At 37.1% G+C, this 23,153-nt stretch overlaps 1 protein-coding gene and 1 non-coding gene across 6 annotated transcripts in view; one reads left to right on the top strand and one right to left on the bottom strand.

The window, feature by feature from the left end:
- Positions 1-23,153, top strand: part of LOC101676932 (24-hydroxycholesterol 7-alpha-hydroxylase) — a 90,960-nt gene that overhangs the window by 16,057 nt on the left and 51,750 nt on the right. For all 5 annotated transcript variants that reach the window (XM_045071028.1, XM_013061695.2, XM_004739764.3 and 2 more), the window contains 5 exons: positions 958-1,132; positions 2,425-2,574; positions 3,506-3,599; positions 9,921-10,028; positions 14,865-14,955. In XM_045071028.1, coding sequence (XP_044926963.1) covers positions 958-1,132; positions 2,425-2,574; positions 3,506-3,599; positions 9,921-10,028; positions 14,865-14,955 — 618 coding nt within the window. The remainder of the gene's footprint in view (positions 1-957; positions 1,133-2,424; positions 2,575-3,505; positions 3,600-9,920; positions 10,029-14,864; positions 14,956-23,153) is intronic.
- Positions 18,177-18,279, bottom strand: LOC123389542. The gene has a single exon (XR_006604157.1). It is a non-coding gene; the product is annotated as a U6 spliceosomal RNA (small nuclear RNA).

The raw sequence follows: 23,153 nt of genomic DNA, 5'->3' as shown, positions 1-23,153 counted from the left end.
AAGTTTTTTCACATGTGCTGCCTCTGGGGACTTTGATGTTTAAATATTTCTATTTAATAGACAAAATATGTTAAGATGTGCTCTTGAGCCAGCTTCCTATTCCTGTAGTATATCCCCCTAGTACAGAGAAGATCTATGCTCAGGAAATTGAAACATTATTTTTAATTAATAATAAAATACATAATAGGCTGATGAAATAGAAAACTAAGAACTATTTTTTGAAAAAGCTACCTTACAGACAATAAAACGGGATTAAAGAAAAGTATAAAAGAATAATGAGTTTAAAAACTCATACTCTTACTAGACGAACTCAAGCAGGAGTTGTGTATCATGGAAGAAACATGAGCACTAATACAAAGGAAGTAGTGGAGCCAAAGCTACTCATGGGGTAAGGAAGTGTAGACACTTGAAAGAGAAATAGAAGTTGGCAGGAGAAATGTGTGGCTTGTGGCTGTGGGTGTGTGGGGATGGGGTGAAGCTGGTCAAGGAGAGAGTGTTTTGCGCAGCTAGAACATTTAATAAAAATGCTGGGAAATATAAATATAAATAATGGAAATACCACACTGTACCTGGCATACAAACCTGGGGGGGGAGAAGGGCCTGGAAATGTTACTGGAAAACTAGAAAGATGGTAGAAGGCCTTTTGTAAACTTTGTTAAATGTAGAAAGCCAATGAAAGCTTTTTAACATGCAAATAAAAATCACCAGATTTGTGTTTCCCAGAGGCCCTCCTAGTCACCCATTTGTAGATCACCCCCAAACATGAATTTCCCCCACTGACTCTTACAGTCTCGTGGGATAGGTTGAATCGTCCCCTCCTTTTACATGCAGGAGGTAATTTTATGTACTAGGAAGGCTTTGGCTGCAGTCCCTGTGGCCAAGTAATAGTAGAGGTAAATTGACTGTTTGCTTCAAGGAATTGTTGCTTCTGTTAAAAATAGTTTTCTCTGTTTTTAGCATCAATTCCAAAGAATACTTTTTTAACACTGCATGAAAAACTTTATATCATGATTAAAGGGAAACTAGGGACTTTCAACCTGTATCAACTCACTGGACAACTGACTGAAGAATTACATGAGCAACTGGAGAACTTGGGCACTCATGGGACAATGAAGCTGAACAACTTAGTAAGGTAAAATACATGCATTAGTAGTGTTCAAGCTTGTTGGTTTTTTTGGTTTGGGGGGTTCTTGGAATAAAAAACTTGGAATCCTGCACATTGAACATTAAAAATTATCTGATTGATTACTGAAGTCGATCTAACTGGTAATTTAAGAGATTTTATTAATCTTTTAAATCTTAATTAATGGACAATTTTTCATTAGCACTCCGATTTTTAGGTGAGCCAATATGATCGTTTTAATACATTTACAGTAATTTCTCCTCAACCATTCCATGCCATGTAGAACATACCTACCTAGAGGGAATGCTGAGAGACAGGTGAGACAGGGAAGGGCACTGGAGGGAATCAAGTGACCTCAGTCATGTTCTGAAGCTTTCTGGCAAAGGTAAGGGCTGGGCCTAGGAGCTGTGAGAAAAATTCTTCATGTGTGAAAGGAGATTTGGTCAATTGAAGTTAGCTATTAAGCACTTTCCATGTCAGTGGGATACTGGGATGCTGAAGGCAGGATTCAGTAGTTCAGACTCATAAAAAAGAATAACAGTTAATATTTCGTTAGAGGTCCAGAAAGAGAGAGAAGAAAACAACAACAAAAAAGGCAAGCAACAGACTAAACTTTTAGCATGCCCAGTATCTACAACAAAACCAAGCAAATTCTTGGATATCTTGAAACTCTGGGGGGAAGGAGATCCTGAAAAATTTCTAGTGAGGAAGAGATGGCAAATAAAACTGAAACAAACAGTACTTAGTGTTACTAATCTAGGTCATATTAACAATCTTTGATATTCATTTCTTTATTATGCCACAGTAATTATTTTTATTCACTTATGGTGATAGGTATTATATTCCAGTGGGAAGTAGTTTAAATCTGTAGGATCCTATGAGAGCTTGGGAAATTTGGTAACTAGTGTTGCCCTGATTTTTTGGCTCTCTTTGCTGCTGTCTAAAGTCATGGACTGTATCTTAGTTATTGCTATTATTTACTTAATAAGAACTTGTTGAAATTATATTGAATCAATTTATTTTTACATATGATCTCACATTTATCAGGATCTAACAATGATTGCTTAGAAAGCCTTTTAAAATCTTCAGATAAATGAACCACAATTTCAGTTATCCCTAAGTTATCTTGACCACAGTAAACAAATATTAAAACCTTTTGAAACTGATTCTTTCCCAGAAGAATCTGTTGCATATTATTATCTACCCCTAATATATAGCTATTAAATAATGTCCTTTCTTCCTTTCTTTCGCTTTTCTTCTTTGGTCATTGGGTCTGACTTTCTATGTGTTTTTCTTTGTAGGCATCTTCTTTATCCAGTCACAATGAACATATTCTTTAAAAAAGGCTTGTTTCCCACAGACAAGAGAAAAATCAAGGAGTTCTATCAGCATTTTCAAGCTTATGATGAAGGTTTTGAGTATGGGTCCCAGATGCCAGAATGTCTTCTAAGGTAGGGAGCTCTTCCCTACAATTAATTCACTGACCAAGCTCCTCCCAGCAATTTCCCTGTTCTCAGTAGAGAGAGCAGCATCTACGAGGAAGAGACAGGAGCTACTTCTTCAGACGAATTTGTTTTTGGTGTGTGGGTGACTTGATGGAGGAACTGAAGAAGAGAGATGCATTATTTCCTTTTTTTGTTTTCCCCTTATTTTGAGGAGCAAAAATGAGACAGGGAGAGAGAGAGAGCCAGAGAGAAGATACGAGAATGAAACAAAGAGTTTGTTTTGAGGCCTTTTATCCTGTTTACTGTTCTTATGATCACATTCATTGCTATACTTTGGAACCCTGCTAAATCATCAGGCATGAACAGTCTTAGAGGCTGACATGGTTAACCTTGTTCTCCCTGAGGCACAAGGAGGTATGGCCAAATGTATTTTTCACAGTTGGCTCAGTGGTTCAAATGCAAAATAACACATGAGTTTTTAAATGTCTTGGCAGTTGGTTTATAGTGATAACTGGTCAGAAAGTATGAAAAAGATTGTAGCCAGTTTGCTTTACCTGGCTTAAGCCAGCACTGGGTCCTTGTGCTAGTTTCTCATCCTTCAGCCACTGCTAACAGCCAGAGTAAAAGTAGAATAATCAGGTCATGGGCTCTGATTTTGTTTGTTTATTTTTGCTTTTGTTTTTTATTCAATGCCAACCCTATAGGGATTCAAACATTTCTTTGCAAAAACCCTACTAAGATGTGGCTGCCTTGCCCACTCCATTTTCTTTCTGATCTAGTAAGTCTGAAGGTAGACCTCGCATGAAATTCTAGGAAACTTAGAGAAGAAATTTGGAGAAGTAATTATAATTCCATAGATATACCCCTTTTAATGCTGTGACCTATTACTCCTGATGTGCTTTCAAATTAATTTATGCATGTTTTTTTTCTTGCCTAGAAACTGGTCAAAATCCAAAAAGTGGCTTTTAGCACTTTTTGAGAAAACCATTCCAGATATTAAAACATACAAATCTGTAAAAAATAATTCCACGGTAAGTAGTTTTTTGCTGAAGTAAGTGAGTTTTTGCCAAAATGTATGGGAGGAAAACAGTAATAAGGTATGATTTTTAAAATATTTTTTTTGCCAAAAATCGTGAGATTATTTAGGTAACATTTTGTGTCAAGTATATTGTTGGATTTTTACATACATTATTCTATTAAACAACCTTGTAACAATGAGGTAGGTATTAATAGTAGGTATTAATAGTTATTAAGTAGGTATTAATAATTATTCTACATAAGAAAAAACTAAGGCTACAGACAACAGCATATAACAAGATGCTGAGGTTTTTATTGATTTATATATTACATCGTTAGGTCAACAGCAATAGTTGGGAATTACGGCACATTAGATAAGGATAACAGAGTTCTGCAAAGTAGACTTTGTTCTCGATGCCATTATCACTAATTATTTCTCTCTTCAAATAAAAGGAGGTAGTGAGGTATAATTTGAAAAGCAATGCACTGGAAGCCACTGTCCCAAGTGGCTTGGTTCCAAGTGGATTTGTGGTCCTTCAGTTGTGGTTCCTAGACCAACAGTACCAACATCGTCTGGGGAGGACGCAATCAGAGCCTCTGAGGTGGAGGCTCAACCCAATCCGTGGTTTCATAGCCCTTCCAGGTGTTTCTGATGCTTGTGTAATGACAAGTTCTCAACCCTGCTTGCTCATCAGAATCTCGGGGAGCTTTTGGAAATGACCTGATTCTCCAGACCCACCTTCCCCTTCAGAGACTGGGATTCACTTGGTCTGAACATGGGCTCCAATTCAGTCACTAGTCTCATGACCTTGGGCATAGCATCTTGTCTCTTGACTTGGTTTCTACATCTACCTCATAGAATGTGGGGATTAAGTGAATTAATATTTGTGAAGAAGTTAGAGAATAGTGAGGACTACATAAGAGTTCAGACCATGTGTTTATCATTAAAAATTAGACCTTTTATTTTATTTTTTTTAAAGATTTTTACTTATTAACTTGAGAGGGAGAGAGCATGCACGTGCATAAAAGCAGGAGGGAGGGACAGAGGGAGAGGGAGAAGCAGACTCCCCACTGAACAGGGGGCCTGATATGGGGCTCAATCCCAGGACCAGGAGATCATTACCTGAGCCAAAGGCAGATTTTTAACCTAGTGAGCCACCCAGGTGCCCCAGACCTTTTCTTTCTTATAGATGATATCAAATGTTTTTATTTGCTTGCCTTTCATTATTACAGCAAGTGTTACCACAAGCAACACTGCTTAACGCTGGAAGGGAAGATCACTTCAGAAAAAAAGTGATGTATGAATGTTTAGTTATCTTCCACCAGAATAAAGGGAATAGAAAGCTATTTTGGAAAGCCCCACACTGATAAACAGTGTTTTAGCTAAGGATTCTACTTCACAAACAGACCCAACACATTTTGTTTGCATTGTTTTCCAGGATTTAGGGGTGAAGAGGCATGTGTATAAAAGATGAGCTCAGATGAATCTGTGCTCTGTGGGCCTGGCAAACAGTGTTTTGAGTGCCCCAGATAAAACTCTCCACTGAGGTTAAAGCCTCTGCCTTCGGCTCAGGTCATGATCCCAGGGTCCTGGGATGGAGCCCCACGTCGGGCTCTGTGCTCCACAAGGAGCCTGCTTCCCCCTCTCTCTCTGCCTGCCTCTCTGCCTACTTATGATCTCTCTCTCTGTCAAATAAATAAAATCTTTAAAAAAAACAAACAAACTCTCTACTGACATTACTTCTAGAGCAGCATTTCTTTTTGAAAAGTCTGAAGAAATGAGGCATTTTTAATCATGGGTACTCTAACTCTCTGTTTGAGTAAAGATAGATTTTGCATTTTGCTGAAGCTAATCCAATGTTTAAGACTTGGGGGCAGAACTCGGTTTGAACATTCAGGAGCAGTTTTCATTTTTTGTGTGTATAATTTTTGTTTTTTTCCAGCAGTGTTCACACTGAGCTTATGTTCTGTACCCAGTTGTTTTTTTTTTTTTTTAATGTGGTCTAAGAAGAAAATAAAAGATTCTGTTGTCTTCTGTATAAGTAGATTTCAATGGCCTAGTTAAGCAGAAGACTGGAAGAAGTTTTTTTTTTTGGAAATATTACACACACATCTATTACATTATAAACATCAAGTGTGGTGATTTCTCCCTTGTTATTCTAGATATGTATTAAAATAGTATTTTCACTTAAAATTAAGATTTCAACTACAGGATAGCATCCAAAGAATGAAATCCATGTATAGGATTTTCCATGAGCTATAAACTTTGTGTTATTTTAATTTATGTTGTATGATAGAAACCAGCACTGAATAAAATTTATACTTAAGTAATTTGCAATTTTGCTAACCCATTGTTACAAAAACAATAAGACATCGCTAACATTTTTGGGGGGCTTATTCTGTGCTAGACATAATGTTACTACATTTCACAAATTCATGACTCATTTTTCAGAGCAGCTCTAATACCCAGAAAACTGGAGATTTTTAAAACCAGAAAATAGATTAGGGTGGTTAATCACTTTGGAAACATTACATGCCTTTGTAAGTCATAGTACTAGTCTCTCATCGTGTATTTTCTTTGATTGTGGTTTAACAGTTATTTCATGTATCCCAAGATCTGAGGCAAAACTACTAAATAGTGGTACAATACAGTTCTCTTAATCCCTAATCCATGGGAGTTGTGGGCTGTATCTCTCATGGGGCAGTATATCGCAATAGCTAAGAGTGTGGGCTATGGAGCAGGGACTAGGCTCTCAGCATTTGAATCCCAGCTCAACCACCCACAAGCTATTTATTCTGGCCGAGTTCCCTAACTTAAGTGGCTTCAGTTTCCTCTAATGTGAAACGGTGAAGATAACAGTATCTACTTCTTCAAATTGTACTGAGGATGAATGGTTGAACATTTGCAAAGCCCTTAAAGCAGTACTCGCCTTAGCAAGCAATAACTAGGCATTAGCTGCCATTATTTTTATCACCTGAATTTGAGTTATTTAAGATTCAAAGTACATGAGTAACTTAATGCAAATGTATCTGAATCTCTTCCCCACGATCGAGAATGACCATTAACAAAGGTGTGACTGGGAAACCTCCCAGTGAAGAAGAAGCTTCCATGGAATTTGTGTAATGACTGGAGAGCCACCATAGGTGGACTTGGATGGGGCCCTGATCTTAGTTGGCACCATTCCAGTCAGATATCCCTTCTCTGCATATTGAAGTATTTATACTATCTCCTGGATTGGCAGTGCTTTCTCCATGGTGTACAGGCTGAGAATCTTCATGGCAAATAGGGGTAGGGTTTGCTCTGGAATGCTCCAGATACCTGTGTTTCTCTGTTGCTTGCATTTTCCTAAAAGCAGAGGTTTATTTTAAAAATTGTCAAAATGATAATATGTACTAAGTTTTGTTTCAAGTGCTTTATAGGTAGTAACTGGTTTAATTCTCACAACAATTCTATGAGGTAGATACCATGTTATGACCATTTTATAGATGATGAAATCGAGACACAGAGCTTAAAGTAACTTGTCCAAGGTTATCATCTGGGTCTTGACTAACTAAGCCAGATTCTGGTTCCACATATAAGGATCTTGGAAGTTGCCACTCTATCCTAACAACAAGCACAAGGCTGAACAGACCAATACTAAAATTATCAGACTGGGACTTTAAAACAGCTATGCTTAATATGTTGAGGGCTCTAATACATAAAGTAGACAGCATGGCAGAACAGATAGATAATATAAGCAGAGAAATGGAAATCCTAAGAATGATTAAATGCTAGATATAATAAACACTATAACATAAATAAGGATGCTTTTGATGGGCTTATTTGTAGACTGGCAGAGCCGAGTGAAGAATCTCTAGAGGATATAGCAGTTGAATGTCCCAGAACTCAAAAACAAAGAGAATAAAGGCTTAAAAAAAAGGTAGAACAGAATGCCCAAAGACTATGGAAGTGTGGGACAACTCTAAAAGGGAGAGCGTCCATACAGTGGGAATACTAGAAGGAGCAGAAAAGGGGAAAGGAGCAGAAGAAGTATTTGACACAATAATGATAGAATTTTCCCACAATTGATGTCAGACACCAAACCATAGATCCAGCAAGTTCAGAGAGCACCAAGCATGTAAACACCAAAAACATTATCATTTTTTAATTATTAAAAAAAAAAAAGATAAAAAGTCCTAAAGAAGTCAGAAGGGAAAACACACATATCTATAGAGGAACAAAGATAAGAATTTTTTCGGACTTCTCCTTAGAAACTATGCAAAACAAAAATAGAGTAGAGTGAAATATTAAAAGAGTAGAGTGAGAAAAAAAACCCATCAATCTGGAATTCTGTACCCTGTGAAATTATCCTTTAGAAGTAAAGTTGAAATAAAGGCTTTTTCAGTCTAGCAAAAATGAGAGAGTTACAAGAAGTATTAAAGGAAGTTCTTCAGAGAGAATAAAAATAATATAGGTCAGAAACTTAGATCTATATAAAGAAGGGAAGAGCATCAAAGAAAAAATAAGTAAAGGTGAAATAGAAATTTATTTTCCTTAATCTTAATTGATCTAACAGGTAACAATTTGTTAAAATTATAATAGCAACAATATATTCAGATACACACACACACACACACACTTGTGTGTGCTTATATATAAATGAAATCATTATGTATGGTTATCTGCATGTCTGTTTGTATCCTTTATCATATCCTTCTATAATAATAATCCAGTAAATAAAATGTTTCTCTGACTTGCATGAACCCCATAAACAAATTAATTGAATGTGGGAAAGGGTTGTGGGAACCTCTGATTTATACGGGCAATCAGTCAGAAGTACAGATAACAAACGACTTGAAGCTGGCATCTGAATTCCAAGGATGAGGTTTTGTTAAAACTTCAATCTGTAGTCAGTTGGTCCAAAGTGCAGGTAATAGCCTGGGCTGTGACGGGCACCTAAAGGACAGGTGGGAGGTGGGGAAAAGATATAGTCTTGGAGGACTAAATCCTTAACCTTTAGAACCCCATGTTATTTCTGGGTAGAGGGTGTCAGAATTGAGTTGAACTGAGTTCAACTAGATAGTGTCCTGAGTGTTTTTATTGCTGTTTGGAACTCCCCCTCCACATATACACACACATTAGAAATTGGCATCAGAATTTCACAGTGAGTATGTCCGCTTTACTACTTCCTTTCAACATAGTACTGGAAGTCCTATGCAGTAAACCAAGAAAGGAAATAAAAGTTACATAAATTGGGAAAGCAGATATGAAACTGCCTTTGTTCACAGATGTCATGATCATATTTGTAGAAAATCCAAGAGAATAGACAAAAAAGTACTGACACTTTGGAAGACACTTTGGTGGTTTTGTACAAAACAGAGCATACTCTTGCCGTAAAATCTAGCAATTGTGCTCCTTCATATTTGCCCAAATGATTTTGAAAATTTATGTCCACACAAAAACCTGCATTTGGATGTTTAAAGTAGTTTTATTCATAACTGTAAAACTTGAAAGCCACCAAGATGCCTTTTAGTAGGTAAATAGATAAACTGTGCCACATCTAGGGAATGGAATATTATTCAGCACTAAATACAAATGAGCCGTCAAGCCATAAAAAGACATGAAGGAACCATAAATGTGTATTACTAAGTGAAAGAGGCCAATCTAAGAAGATTATATAATGTATGGTTTCAACTATATGACATTCTGGAAAAGGCAAGATGTGGAGAAAGGAAAAAGATCAGTGGTTTTTGGGGAGGGAGGAGAGATACACTTGCAGAGCACAGAGAATTTTTAGGACAGTGAAAATAATTTATATGACATTATAATGGCAAATATATATCACCATGCACTTGTCCAAACCTAAAGATTTTACAATGCCAAGAGTCAACCCTAAGGTAAACTATACGATTTAGGTGATTGTGATGTGTCAATATCTTTGATCCATGGTTAAAAAAAAAAAAAAAAGTACGATTTTGGTGAATGATAGTGATAAGCAGAGAAGGCTATGCCTGTGTAGGGATCAGAGTTATATGGGAATTCTTTTTACTTGCTTCTCAGTTTTATTGTAAACCTAAAATTGTGATAAAAATAAAGTATTTAAGAAAAAAAAATCAAAACCAAAAACGAAGCCAGCGTTTGAACCAATGCAGTAAAGCAATTGTGTTCTAGAGTACCTACTCCTAATAACTATGCTACCAGTAGCTACATAAACCCTTTAGCATGCTTCAAGCTGCAAACCTAGGAACGACAGAAATAATGTATTTGGGATTAAGGAAAAATGTGTGGTCTATGTTTACAAACACCATTCTTTGTCACATAGTGTGGTTTGACAAGATGTATTTCTTTTAAACAGACATTAATGCAGGCTATGCTGGATATCATAGAGACGGAGAGAAAGGAAGAAGAGAGCCCCAATTATGGGCTCTTAATACTTTGGGCTTCTCTGTCCAATGCTGTCCCTGTAAGTATATTAGTAAAATAGGAGTTATATTTCTGTCTCCTGCAATTTCGGTTTTTTCCCTTTGTTATTCTTTTCTTTTCTTCTTCTTCTTCTTTTTTTTTTTTTTTTTTTTTTTTTTGTTTTTTTGTTTTTGTCTTTTCACTTCTTTATTATGGGAAAGAAAAAGGCTACAGTGGATTTGGTTGTGAGCTAGAAAAACAAAACCCAATGCCTAATGAAATCTAATAAGATCACAAAGGAGGCAGAGCAGAGACATCAAGTGAATTCTGCCCTTTGCAAGGCAAGCTTGTAGGAGACTAAGGGAAAAGCTTGCACTTTGGGATCAGTTGTGACAACACCTGCTTTTATACAGGTGCTTTTAAAAAGAGCTTGCTTTGTCAGGCAACGTGCTTAGTACTGGCGCTTCAAAGATGAGTAAGTCTTAACTCTGTCATTTTATTGGGGAGAGAGTAGGTAAATGGATAGTCTGGGATAGAATTAGGCATGAATCAAGATAACCCCCACCAGAGCTATAAAATCTCATGGAGATAATTTAAACCCTCAGCTGCCTTTTCTTTATGTGTAACAAAGGGATAATACAACTGGTATGGTCCTAGGACTTGGGTACTTAATAAATGGTAGCCCTCCTTTCTCTATAAGGTGGTTGTGAGAATTCAGTGAGATAAACCCAGCTGGTGCCCAGTGAGTATCAGTTCTTTGTCTTCCCCTCTACCTGTTCTCCTGCACGCCATTCCTGTTTGTGTTTCCTGGCATCTTGGTCCTGTAAGTTTCCCCATGAATGGACTAGTGACATTGGAACTCACGGTACTAAAGAAAGCAGAACCTTTTTAACTGTTTCTTTCTAAAGCTGTTATGAACTAGATTAAAGCCATGTGATATGTCTGCTCCTTCTTGTCGGATGCACATCAGGGAGGATCTCACATTAGCCTAAACTGCTCTAATATTATTTGAGAAATTAAAGGGTAACCTGTTTTCTACTGAGCAGGAATATTCAGTCCATCTCTAATGATAAATGTGTCCATTTTCTTTTTTCTTCTAACAAATAGGGATGAGATATTTCAGGTATCATTTATGTCTCCTTCCTCTTTCTTAGAGAAGGCTTTTTAAGTACTGATAGTCTAGTTTCTTTTCATGGGTTGTAAACTGACTGGGTAAAGAGCAGAAGTAGAAATTCTGCTGTCTCTGCCATACGTACTTCATCTGGTATGGGCAAATAAAAATCATCTAATCCTTTTTCCCCTCTTTTATGTACTTCTGATATCATGCCCTGATTTCTCTTTGTGTCGTTTTCTTGGATACTGATTAAGCTTACAGCAAAATTAAAAAGGAATATCAGAACATCTCCCTAAGCAGAACAGAACAGCCCTTCCTGTCACTGGATTAATTTTCAAGATCTCATTAGAGAGATCCTCCAGAAAAAGGGGACACAAAGCCGCATTGATCGGACTCAGGGGAAGTCATTTCTTTGGAATCTGTTCCTGGCACCAGCCTGAAAGGATTTAAATCATGAATTTCAGAAAGAAAAGTGTCTGATGATTAGTGAGAGTTCCATCTTTCTGGCTCTCAGTGGCACCTCCAAGAGGCAGCTGGTGTGCAGGCAAAAACCCTCGAAAGGCTTTAGAGTCAGGCCCAAAGCCAAATCCCAGCGCTGGGTGGCAGTGAGTCAAGTGTTTAACCTCTCTGAGTCTCAGTGTTCTCATCTATAAAATAGGAGGAATGTTATCTACCACATTGGATGATCATAAACATTATATTTTTAAGATATGGCAAGTGGCTGACAGTCCCTGAAAGAAAGAAGGTGCTCACTGAATGTTAACTTTCTTTCTTTCTTTCTTTTTTTTAAAGATTTTATTTTATTTTATTTGACAGAGAGAGATCACAAGTAGGCAGAGAGGCAGGCAGAGACAGAGTGGGAAGCAGGCTCCCTGCTGAGCAGAGAGCCCAATGCGGGGCTCAATCCCAGGACACTGAGATCATGACCTGAGTGATCATGAGCAGCGGCCTAATCCACTGAGCCACCCAGGAGCCCCTGTTAGCTTTCTTTTATGAAAAGTAAGGCTGTTGTTTCAATCATTACTTTCAGTGGCGCATTAATAATAAACTACCCTGTCTTCCAAAACTGGACCACTCAAATGCCCCAGGGTGGGAGTGGCCGCTGCTGTCTGGCTTCAGTGATCTCCCCTCACTGCCTAGAGAACCCCCAAAAGCCCTGCCACTGGGATAAGTAGTGCAGCCTGTCCTTTCTTGGTGCCCAGGTCAGGTTCTCTTCTCTCCCATTCTGGGCTCTCCCTCAAGGGGCGTGGAACTCAGAGCTCAGGCTTGAGATAGGCTGGGGACAGGACAGATCACCAGAAGGCTCCATTGTGGTCGAGGTGAACTTTGGTAGATTGGCCCAAAATACCAGCCATAATTTGCGAAACCATTTGTATGGGAAAACTATTTCCAATTTCCAAGAAATCCCTGCCCAGTAAATCTTGTGGACCATTTTTCCAAAATGAATCTCACCGCTGACATTTTATCGTTGTTATTGCTTCTCCCAAGCTCTTTCCGAACCCTTTCAGTACTGACCGTGACCCCCCACCCCAACCCACCTTACCATCCCACAGTCTGTGTTGTCTGTCCCAACCATTGCCTGTACTCTTAGCTCTTTGTCCTCCTGATTGCATTTCGTACCCCCAACTAGATGTGAAGTTCTTTGGGCAGGAATGATATCTAGTATATGTTTGTGTTTACCATGATTGTAGAAGACTGTCTGGCCTGTTATAGAGACTCCATCAGTATTTGTTAAATCTCTTTTGAATGTAACAATAAAGGATGCTGAAGAGCATACCTATTTCATCTTCTCTTACTGGGCTGGACTTTCCTCCTTGTCCCTTTCCATCTTTATTTTTATCCCAAAAACATTGCAGTGGCTGCTTCTGAAGTTCAGTGAGCCAGGTGGCCCTTCTCCTTTTTGAGCTGCCATTGCCATGGACTTGACCCTTTGGCAAAATACTAATTGATACTTTGGGGAGTGGTCTTTAACTGGGCGTGCGCAAAGATCCCGAAGTCATTTATTCTTGTTTGTTTCCGTAATATATGTAAATTTCTCATTTACTCATTACTGTCTTTTATGTGACTATTCTTTTTTTTTAATGTAATTGAGTTTTTTACCAAATTTAAAAATGATAAACAACATCTTCATACAGCCATGAATAATTTAGTTGAATTCCTTGTGTTCATTATGAAATAAGTTTTACCCAATTTTTGTGAGTCTCTAAAACTCTAAGCACTGTTTGGTATAACTCTGAACACTTCTTTTGTATAACTGAAAATCTATGCGCTATCCACTAAGCTGTTTTTCCCCATTACAAATTCTGACCCTTTAAATAAGACAAAGTGAGTATGGATGGAGTCGTTATTAATTAAATCCAGTAATTCAGCACTTCCATCCATAGACCATGGTAGCAGGGGCCCGAGCGGGAGACAGGAGAAGTGAGCTCTCTGAGCATGTTTCTTCTACTGTAAAATGGACTGGATGAGATCTAGGGTAAGTCTAAAGTGATCTGAATCATGCTGCAGAAAGAGGCTCTCCAGATGGTGGTGGCCTTGGCTTTCCCATTCACTTTGTCTATGTACACAGTACCCTGTTTACGGGGCCATCGGGTTTCATGCCCCAGGGCGGGAAACCACGAGGAGTATTCAATTTGGCTTACTTGACCGTTTCCCTTCAGATAGTTGCTCTTCCTTTTTTGGCCACAGAGGGGAGTATTGGGATTATGTAAAGGTACTTAAAGTTGCCCCACAAAAGAGACAGAAAAGACTTCAGTGTTTTAAATGTGAAATATTGTCTGAGTCTTTCAGGACTGATTGAAATTTCTTTTATAATTTTACAATAGCTGAAATTTCTTTTACAATACATGTTTACAGAAAAGATGCAAGGGAAACCCAAACTTCTTTTATTAATTTTATACAGTTTCCTTTTTTATGGAGTCTAAAATTAGAGGCAAAAACATCTACCTGAGTTAGTGGAAAGTTAATTTTTGAGATATATGGCAGTATAATTTTAACCTTGTAATACCGCAATGAGGAAAGATGTGAAATAATCTTCTTTGGTCTAGAGAGAATTTGCAAGCATGATACGTTCAGTAATATTCAGGTGGGAAAGGACCATTATTTTTCATATTGAGTACTCTCATAATTTAGTTTATGGGATTTGAGGTATATTTTTCTGGGCTTATTGAAAATTACCTTTTTTTTTTTTGCAGAACATAGGATTTGCTTATTCATATCTATTTCATGAAATTTAATTTTTAAAAATATTTTCATTGGAATTAACATTTTAAGTGTCATAATTTGCTGTTTCTGAATATTTAATGTATGCATATATAATATTTTATAATGTGTATTACCAAAAAAGAATCCTGCCTCATTTTGTAGTAAAGATAGTTTAATCTGTAAAAACAACAAAGTTAAACTATAGTGACAAAATAGAAGTATAGATTTGACCTCTCAGAAGTCTATAACAACTCTCTTGTTCAAAAAATCTAGTTGTTTCCAAAAATGCTCCTTACTAACATACTTTTTTTTTAATTAAATTTATTTATTTTCAGCACAACAGTATTCATTATTTTTGCACCACACCCAATGCTCCATGCAATCTGTGCCCTCTATAATACGCACCACCTTGTACCCCCACCTCCCACCCCCCACCACTAACATACTTTTAAGTTTAATTTAAACATTTTCCTGGTTTTTTCTAATGTTTATGGCGAATATTAAGCGTGCTTTTATTCACTTTCAAAGGAGGTTGTATTGTGTGATACATGTTTTCTGTTTTGTTTTGTGTTTTTTAAGGTTGCATCTTGGACACTTGCATTTATCCTCTCTCATCCCACTGTCCACGAGACCATTCTGGAAGGCATATCTTCTGTGTTTGGCACAGCAGGTACTAAACCTGAATGAACTGACCTGGCTGAAGAGATATCTAATGAGTACTTATCACATGTTATGGGTACAGCTAAAGGCCCAGAGTTTTATAGAAATTGAACGTAATCCAAAATTGAACACAAGTTGTGTGTTTCAGGGTATAAATTGATCAGGTAGATTCCTAGAATTTAATTACTGTCCAGGTTATTTTAGAGGGCATCTAGTCTAACTCCCTTACTTTCCAAATCATGAAATAAGTGCTAAAGAGATTGTGATTTGCCCAATTTCTCTACTGTATATGTATAGACAAAGCCTTTTTCTTCAAATTTGGTGGCCCCTCAGTTATTTTTGTAATTCAGGATTTTCTAGATTTTGTAAAAAGTAATACAGTGCATATATTACATAACACAGATGTTCAAGTAAGGTTTTGTCACCAAAGGAATTGTTTTAAAAGTTAGAGTTTTAGGTGCCTTGTTAGCGCAGTAGGTAGCGCGTCAGTCTCATAAAAGTTAGAGTTTTGGGGGTGCCTGGGTGGCTCAGTGGGTTAAAGCCTCTGCCTTTGGCTCAGGTCATGATCCCAGGGTCCTGGGATTGAGGCCCACATTGGGCTCTCTGCTCAGCGGGGAGCCTGCTTCCCTTCCTTTCTCTCTGGCTGCCTCTCTGCCTTTGTGGGTCCTGGGATTGAGGCCCACATTGGGCTCTCTGCTCAGCAGGGAGCCTGCTTCCCTTCCTCTCTCTCTGGCTGCCTCTCTACCTACTTGTGATCTCTGTCTGTCAAATAAATAAATAAATAATCTTAAAAAAAAAAAGTTAGAGCTTTGGGAGGTTAGAACAGTAAGAGGGGATTGCCACCTTGCTTTTTTTAGTTCAGATTTGTACTCTTCAATTGTCATCTGTTTTAAAAAGCAGAAATAAGCTTGGGTGCTTATTCAAGCTACTTGCACTCAACTACTTGTTTATAATTTGACCTGTTGGGAAGTAGTATCTCTTAAAAAAACCTTACTATGTCAAATTATATGTTTTGATATAAAAAGAATAATAAATGATTTGGAAGAAAACAATATAATAGGTATATTATATCCTACAAAAGGTAGGATATAAATTAACAGCAACCCCCTGCTTCATAATTGCTGAAAATATTTTATCTGGAATTTTTTTCTTTATTTTCTACTGCTTCTTATTGAATCAAACCAGAAAGCAAATTGGCTTGTTCAACATTGACTATCTACACCATATAGAAATAGTGAGGATTAGAATCACTAAGTAGAAACCATGCTAACATGTTGGATTCTGGAGACACATTAGTGAGTAAAAGAGAAGACTACTTGCCTTTATGGAGCTTACCTCTACAAAGTTACGGAAACACACAGGCCTGTATGTCTACAAACAGTAAAAGGGAATGTGTCCTTGACTGTCACATTTCCGACTTCACCATTTCCTTACTAGAGTCCTCTCCTCATATAGGGTTCTCTAAAATCCTGGTCTTTAGGAAATCATGAAGTAGTTATGGAATGGTGGAGATAATGTGGTGAGCCTGTCTGACCCAAAGGCTACAACAGAAGTATTATATTCGTCTAAATGTCTATAATACTTGAATCTTGAACTCTTGAACACAGTTCAATGGAGAAAGACATACCCTTTATTCTTTTTCTACATTCTGGTTTATTTTTAGAACGCATTGTTCTCCACTGACAAATGCTCCTTCAAATACTGATATCAGTGTTATATATATATATATATATATACAGTGTTATATATATATATATATATATATAACACTGTATATATATATATATATATATATATATATATATATACCGAAAGCGTACATATATATATATGTGTGTGTATGCTTTCGGTTTTTAAGACTCATGCAAAATTGAAAACAATTTACATAAAATATCATATGTTCTTTGCTGTGTTTATTTGGAAGCAATTCAGATCAATTCCTGTATAAGATGTAGTAGAGCTCAGGAATTTAGATGAGAGAGGAAACCACTCACTCTTTGGAGGTTGATATTAAGGAAGATATCCATGCACCCATACAAAGGACATTAGAGTTCATGGAACAAGAATCTGACTCAGTATAGCATTCTCCATTCTTATGTTCACCACTGCAAGATCATTTCTTTCTTAGAGATGTCCTTAATGACTTGGATACCTCTCCACATCTCTATGGCCTCAGCACTCACTACTACAGCCCATCCCAGCTATATTGCTCAACTTTCTTATAAGTCTCAGAGTAAAAGCTGCTATTGAATCACTGGTCCTTTGTGTCTGGCTTTTTTTCACTTAGTATGAAGTTTTGTTTTTTACAACGATGTTATACATTAATTGATTTTCACATGTTGAATCTCCCTTGCATTCCTGGGATAAATCCTACTTAGTCATGTGGTATAATACATACAATTTTTTATGGAAATAAAATATCCATGTTACATATAGGTATTTATATCCATATAGCATATATCATTTTTTTGTTGCCAGATTCATTTTGCTAGTGTCTTATTAAGGAATTTTAGGAATTTTATATCTATTTTAATAAGGGATACTGATCTGTGGTTTTCTTTTCTTGTGTTTGTCTGGGTTGGGTCTCAGGATAATTCTGGCTTTATAGAATGACTTCAGAAGTATTCACTCCTCATATTTTTTGGAAGGGTTTTGAAGGATTGATGCTAATTATTCTTTAACTCTATGATAGCTTTACCAGTGAAGTGATCTGGTGCTGAGATTTTCTTTGTGAGAAATTTTTGATTAATTTAATCACTCTACTTGTTACAAGTCTATTCAGGCTATATATTTCTTCTTTTTTATTGAAATATAACTGACACATAACATTGTATTAATTTTAGGTGTACAATAGAGTGATTTTTAATAAATATTTTATTTATTTATTTGACAGAAAGATCACAAGTAGCCAGAGAGACAGGCAGAGAGAGAGATGGGAAAGCAGGTTCCCTGCTGAGCAGAGAACCCGATGTGGGGCTCCATCCCAGGACCCTGAGATCATCACCTGAGCCAAAGGCAGAGGCTTAACCCCTGAACCACCCAGGCACCCGGAATATAGTGACTTGATATATGCATATACTATGAAGGGATCACCACAATCAACATCCATTATCACAAAGTTGTAATTTTTTTCCTTGTGATGCAAACTTTTAAGATTTACTTTCTTACCAACTTTCAAATGCTTAATACAGTGTTGTTAACTGGTCACTATTGCTGTACATTACAGACACAGAAAAATAGGGACACTGCACAAATTTCCATGTCATCCTTATGCAGGGGCCATGCTAACCTTCTCTGTATTATTTCACATTTAGTAACACTATCAGTTTTTCAGTTTGTGTCTTTTTAAGGAATTTGTCGATTTCATCTAGGTTATTTAACTTGTTACATATAACTTCATTTTGCTGCCCACAATCTTTTTTATTTCTGGAAAACCACTAGAAAAGCATCTCCCTCAGCCTTGATTTTAAGGCTTCTCTTTTTTCTTGGTCAGTATAGCTAAAGGATTGTCAGTTTCGTTTTCAAAAGAACTAGCTTTTGGTTTGTTCTTTTGGATGTTCTTTTTTGGTTTCATTTTTCTATTCACTATTTCAAGTTTCTCTGTCCTCCTCTTTATTATGTATAATTTATTTCTCTTTATCAGTATTCTTTATTTTGTTCTTTAAACACAATTTTTCTTGAAGTCTTTGACCATATTTAAAATCTCTTAAAGTCTTTTTTTTTTTTGAAGATTTTATTTCTTTATTTGACAGAAATCACAAGTAGGCAGAGAGGCAGGCAGAGAGAGAGAAGGGGAAGCAGGCTCCCTGCTGAGCAGAGAGCCTGATGTGGGGCTCAATCCCAGGACCCTGGGATGAAGGCAGTGGCTTAACCCACCGAGCCACCCAAACCTCTCCCACCCCTTTTTTTAAAGTGAGTCTAACATCTGAATTTTTTCAGGGATAGTTTCTACTGATTGTTTTTTTCCCCTATGTATGGTCTATGTTTTCTTGTTCCATGTATTATTGCACATTTCTCATTGCATGTCTTACATTTTGTTTTGATAACTGGACATTTTAAATAATACAATGTGGCAACACTGGAAATCAGATTCTCCTGTTTCCTCAGGGTTTATTGCTGTTGCTTCTTGTTATAGCCTTGTTTGTGTATTTGTTTATTGACTTTCATGAACTAATTCAAGAAATTTTGTATGATTATATTATATTTTATATTACTATCATATGTTTCTACATGTGTTTCTGCTTGGTTAGGTTAGTGTTCAGCTAATAGTTGGACAAAGATTTCTTTACACTAAGCACGAATAAGACCTCCATGTTTGCATGTTTGGGATTTTGTTTGCATGTTGGAGGATGCCTTCAATACTCAACTAGGCAGTTGGTAACACTGCCCTAACTTTCACTTCCCACTTGCGTAGAACTTCAAGGTCAGCCATAGGTCAGACCTTAGAGCCTTCTCAGGTCTTTCCTGAGTCTGAATGAGGCCCTGGGCATTGATGCAGTCCTACACAAGTACATGCATTTTTATATTCCCAGGAATACACTGGACCTTTTGAAGCCACAAGGACAGCACATTCCCTAGCTCTTCATTTTAATCTTTTTGGTTTGCCTGTTGTTTGTCCAAGCTGTTATCTATTGCCTCTGATAGCTGCTGCAAAGTTAATTATCCTTAAAGGTTCCCAACCAAAACCCCTGGGGGAAAGACTTTTTCTACTGTGTGAGTTCCAAGTCAGGTTAGATAAAGATAGTTTTATTAAGTGAGACTCTCAGTCTTATAAGCCAGACAGCTCAAATAATGAGAATTCTCTAGGAATGAGGTCTCGAAGGAGTTCCAATCTTACTCTGTCCCGTCTGGTAACTGCTGAGCTGCTGGTTTGCAGGGTGATTGTAGGCTATTGGTTTTCAAGGCTACTGTGGAGCTATGACGAGAGGGATGGGAATAGGGCAAGTTAAGGTGTCATTAGGTTTGTTCTTCTTAAGAAGATTTAGCCGTTTTTCTTGGATAAACACTCCCTGCACTGCTGCAAGCCTTTGGTTAATTCCTAAAGTCCTGAAAAAAGTTGATATTGACAAATTTTATCAGATTTTTCATTGATTTTTAGAGAGGCACTTTTTGGAGTCCTTACCCTGCCATTTCTGTTAACCTAACCCTGAACCATAAGTTTTAAATTTTCTTTTAGGAAACCTTCCAGATTTATTGTTAACCTTTCATTCACCTGTTTATTTAGGTGTCCGTCAAATATCTTTTTAAGTACTTGTCATGTCAAGGCATCATATGAAATATCAGGGCTATGAGGACGAGTGTATGGTGCCTGCTATCATAGAAGTTCATGAAGGAAGTGCATTTTATAAAAATGAAAACAGATTTAGAAGTTTAGATGTTAGGAGGGAGAAAGGAATATTTACATTGCTTCTTTAGAGATACACACTTGCTGATGAATTCTGTAGGATTTCTGTGCTTGGAACGTTTTTCCTTGTTTTTATTCACCTTTCAGTCAGCTTGAATGTCGTTTCCTCAGATAGGTCTTTTAGGCTTGCCTGTCTGAAGTCACTCTGCTCTTGGTGATTCTCTGACTCACCTCACTATGTCTTTCATAAGAATGATTTTTTTGTTTATTAGTCTATCTATTGATCGATCTCTCTTCTGCCTCCTTCATCAGAACTAGTCTCTCCAGCAGCAGGAACAGTGTCTGTCTCATTTTCTACAGGATCCCCAGCTGTCTGGAACCCATTACTCAACAAGTATTTTCTGAATAAATTTAATGAATAAATAGGAGAATGTATTTTAAAAGACGAATGTCTTAATTTAGCTTTCATTTGCAGTTTTATGACCTATCCCATTAGACAGCTTAGATGAAATTAGTACTTTATGTAAAGAAATTTTTGTTAAGTTTCTGCCCCTAAAGTTTTGAGACAATCAGTAGTCTCAAGTCCAAGAATCCACAAGAATGATAATGAATACTAACATGTCTCTGGGTTTTGAACTCTATAAATCATCTTCTTGATTATTATTTTATTTTATCCATTGATCCTGGATGAAATCTACATTATCAAATTATTTTTGATAATTTGATCTGGCAAAGAATATTTTGCTCTGTTACAGAGTTTTGGGGCATAATTCCTGGAAATTTGCCATTTTGTTTTAAATTTTAGTTTGTAGATCACCACATATTTCAGTTGTCTGTCATAAACCCAAAAACATAGTGCAAATATGGGGGTCAAAATGCCTGCATTCAAATCCAGTCTGAGTCCTTACTACTGGTTAATTTCTTATTCAAGTTACCAATTTCTTTAAGGTTTTTTCCTCTTCAGGCAAGTGGCAAAATAAGAATGCCCATCTCATGGAGTTACTAGGAGAATATAGTAAATATAAAATACCACAATGTCTTTCAGATTGCAATCATTTTATGAATTTTAGCCATGACCAAAACCAATATAACCATATCAGTTATTTGAAATTTTATAATCTTGCCATGCCATGAAATCAGTGACTATTATGACTTTGAATTTTTCTACTTCGAAAAATTAGTCAGTATTGCTTTTCAAAATATAGTTTTCCAGGTCCTTGAATAGCTCAGCCAGTTAAGCCTCCAACTCTTGATTTCAGCTCAGGTGGTGATCTCAGGGCTGTGAGATCAAGCCCCACATTGGACTCCACACTTAACGTGGAGTCTGCTTGAGATTCTGTCTCTCCAACTCTCTCTGTCCATTGCCTCTCTCAGGGGTACACATGAACGTTCTCTCTCGGTCTCTCTAAAATTATATATATACATATGTATTTAAAACACCATAGTTTTCTTGAGTGTTTACAACAATAGTTGAATTATCTTACATCAGCTGGCCATCCCTTTAAAAAAACTGAATGCATCAGAAATATAGCATGAAGATATTTCTGTCTAATATCATCCTAAGAGGTAGAAATAGTAGCAACAATAATAGCCAACACTTAGGTAGCACTTAGTAAGTCCCAGCCCTGTTCCAAGTGCTTTTCTTATTGACTTCCTTAATCCTTGAATCATCCTCCTAAATGTTATTATTTATGTGCATTTTAAACATGAGGAAAATGATGTGCCTATTTGGTAGCTTACCTGAGACTATACAACTAGTAAGTGATAGAACTATAATTTGAACCAATGTTAGTCTGACTCAGGAGTTAATAATACAAAATATCAAATCTTCTTATTTCAAAATTGTACTCAGAATGTCTGCATTAACATGGTGAGGTCCAGTTTCCAGCTTAATTCCAAGTCACTAACATATTAATCTTCCTAAAGCATACCTCTAGTTACATTGCATGTGTATTCAGAATATATTCCTGGGGGCGCCTGGGTGGCTCAGTGTGTTAAAGCCTCTGCCTTCGGCTCAGGTCATGATTTCAGGGTCCTGGGATCAAGCCCTGCATCAGGCTCTCTGCTCAGCAGGGAACCTGCTTCCCTTCCTCTCGCTCTGCCTGCCTCTCTGCCTACTTGTGATCTCTGTCTGTCAAATGAATAAATAAAATCTTAAAATATATATATATGTATATATTCCTGGACTAAACGTTCATGCCCCTGAGACTGAAACTATAGCCTGATGGTCTGATCCCCCTTTGCAATCTAAGTAAGGTGGCCCCTTGAATACCTTCTAACACTCTCTTCATTTTCTTTCTGTCATGCTACGTGATTTAATTTGGATACCTTCAGAAGACCATACATAAATATACTTGTAGATTAGAAAAAGTATTTTCTAAACTATTTACTTAATACTTGGTTCAGAAAATATGACTACCATGTTCACAACCAAGGTAATTTCTAAAACAAATATAGTTGACAGGAGAATGTAATTTACCCCACCCAAAAAATGGTGACTGATAATAAACACCATAAAAGATAGCTAGTTTGTGGTTGTGTGTAGAATCATCTTTACTTTTTGTGTAACTATGCCTTCTTCTGACCAAGACCACGTGGATCACTAGTTAATCACCTCTGAGACTCTGTTCCATTAATCACAATCCCTTGTTAAGTTCAACTGCTCTCCTGGCTCTTCCCCCTTGATCTGTCAGATCCAGGTAGTCCATACTCAGCAACACCTAGTGACTTCATATCTCAGAATAAAATCTAAAGCCTTCATGTGGCCTTGGAGACTTTTTGTCACATCAACAATCTTGTCTCTGTCACCCTGCCTATTATTTATTTCACCCCAGCCATATCTATCGTTCACTGAACAAATATTT

Source organism: Mustela putorius, unplaced genomic scaffold, assembly GCF_011764305.1.
Source record: "Mustela putorius furo isolate JIRA1106 unplaced genomic scaffold, ASM1176430v1.1 tig00003983_pilon_pilon_pilon, whole genome shotgun sequence".
In the NCBI taxonomy this organism is placed as follows: domain Eukaryota; kingdom Metazoa; phylum Chordata; class Mammalia; order Carnivora; family Mustelidae; genus Mustela; species Mustela putorius.
Note: the sequence above shows the minus strand (reverse complement) of the source record. Positions and strands in the feature narration are given on the sequence as shown.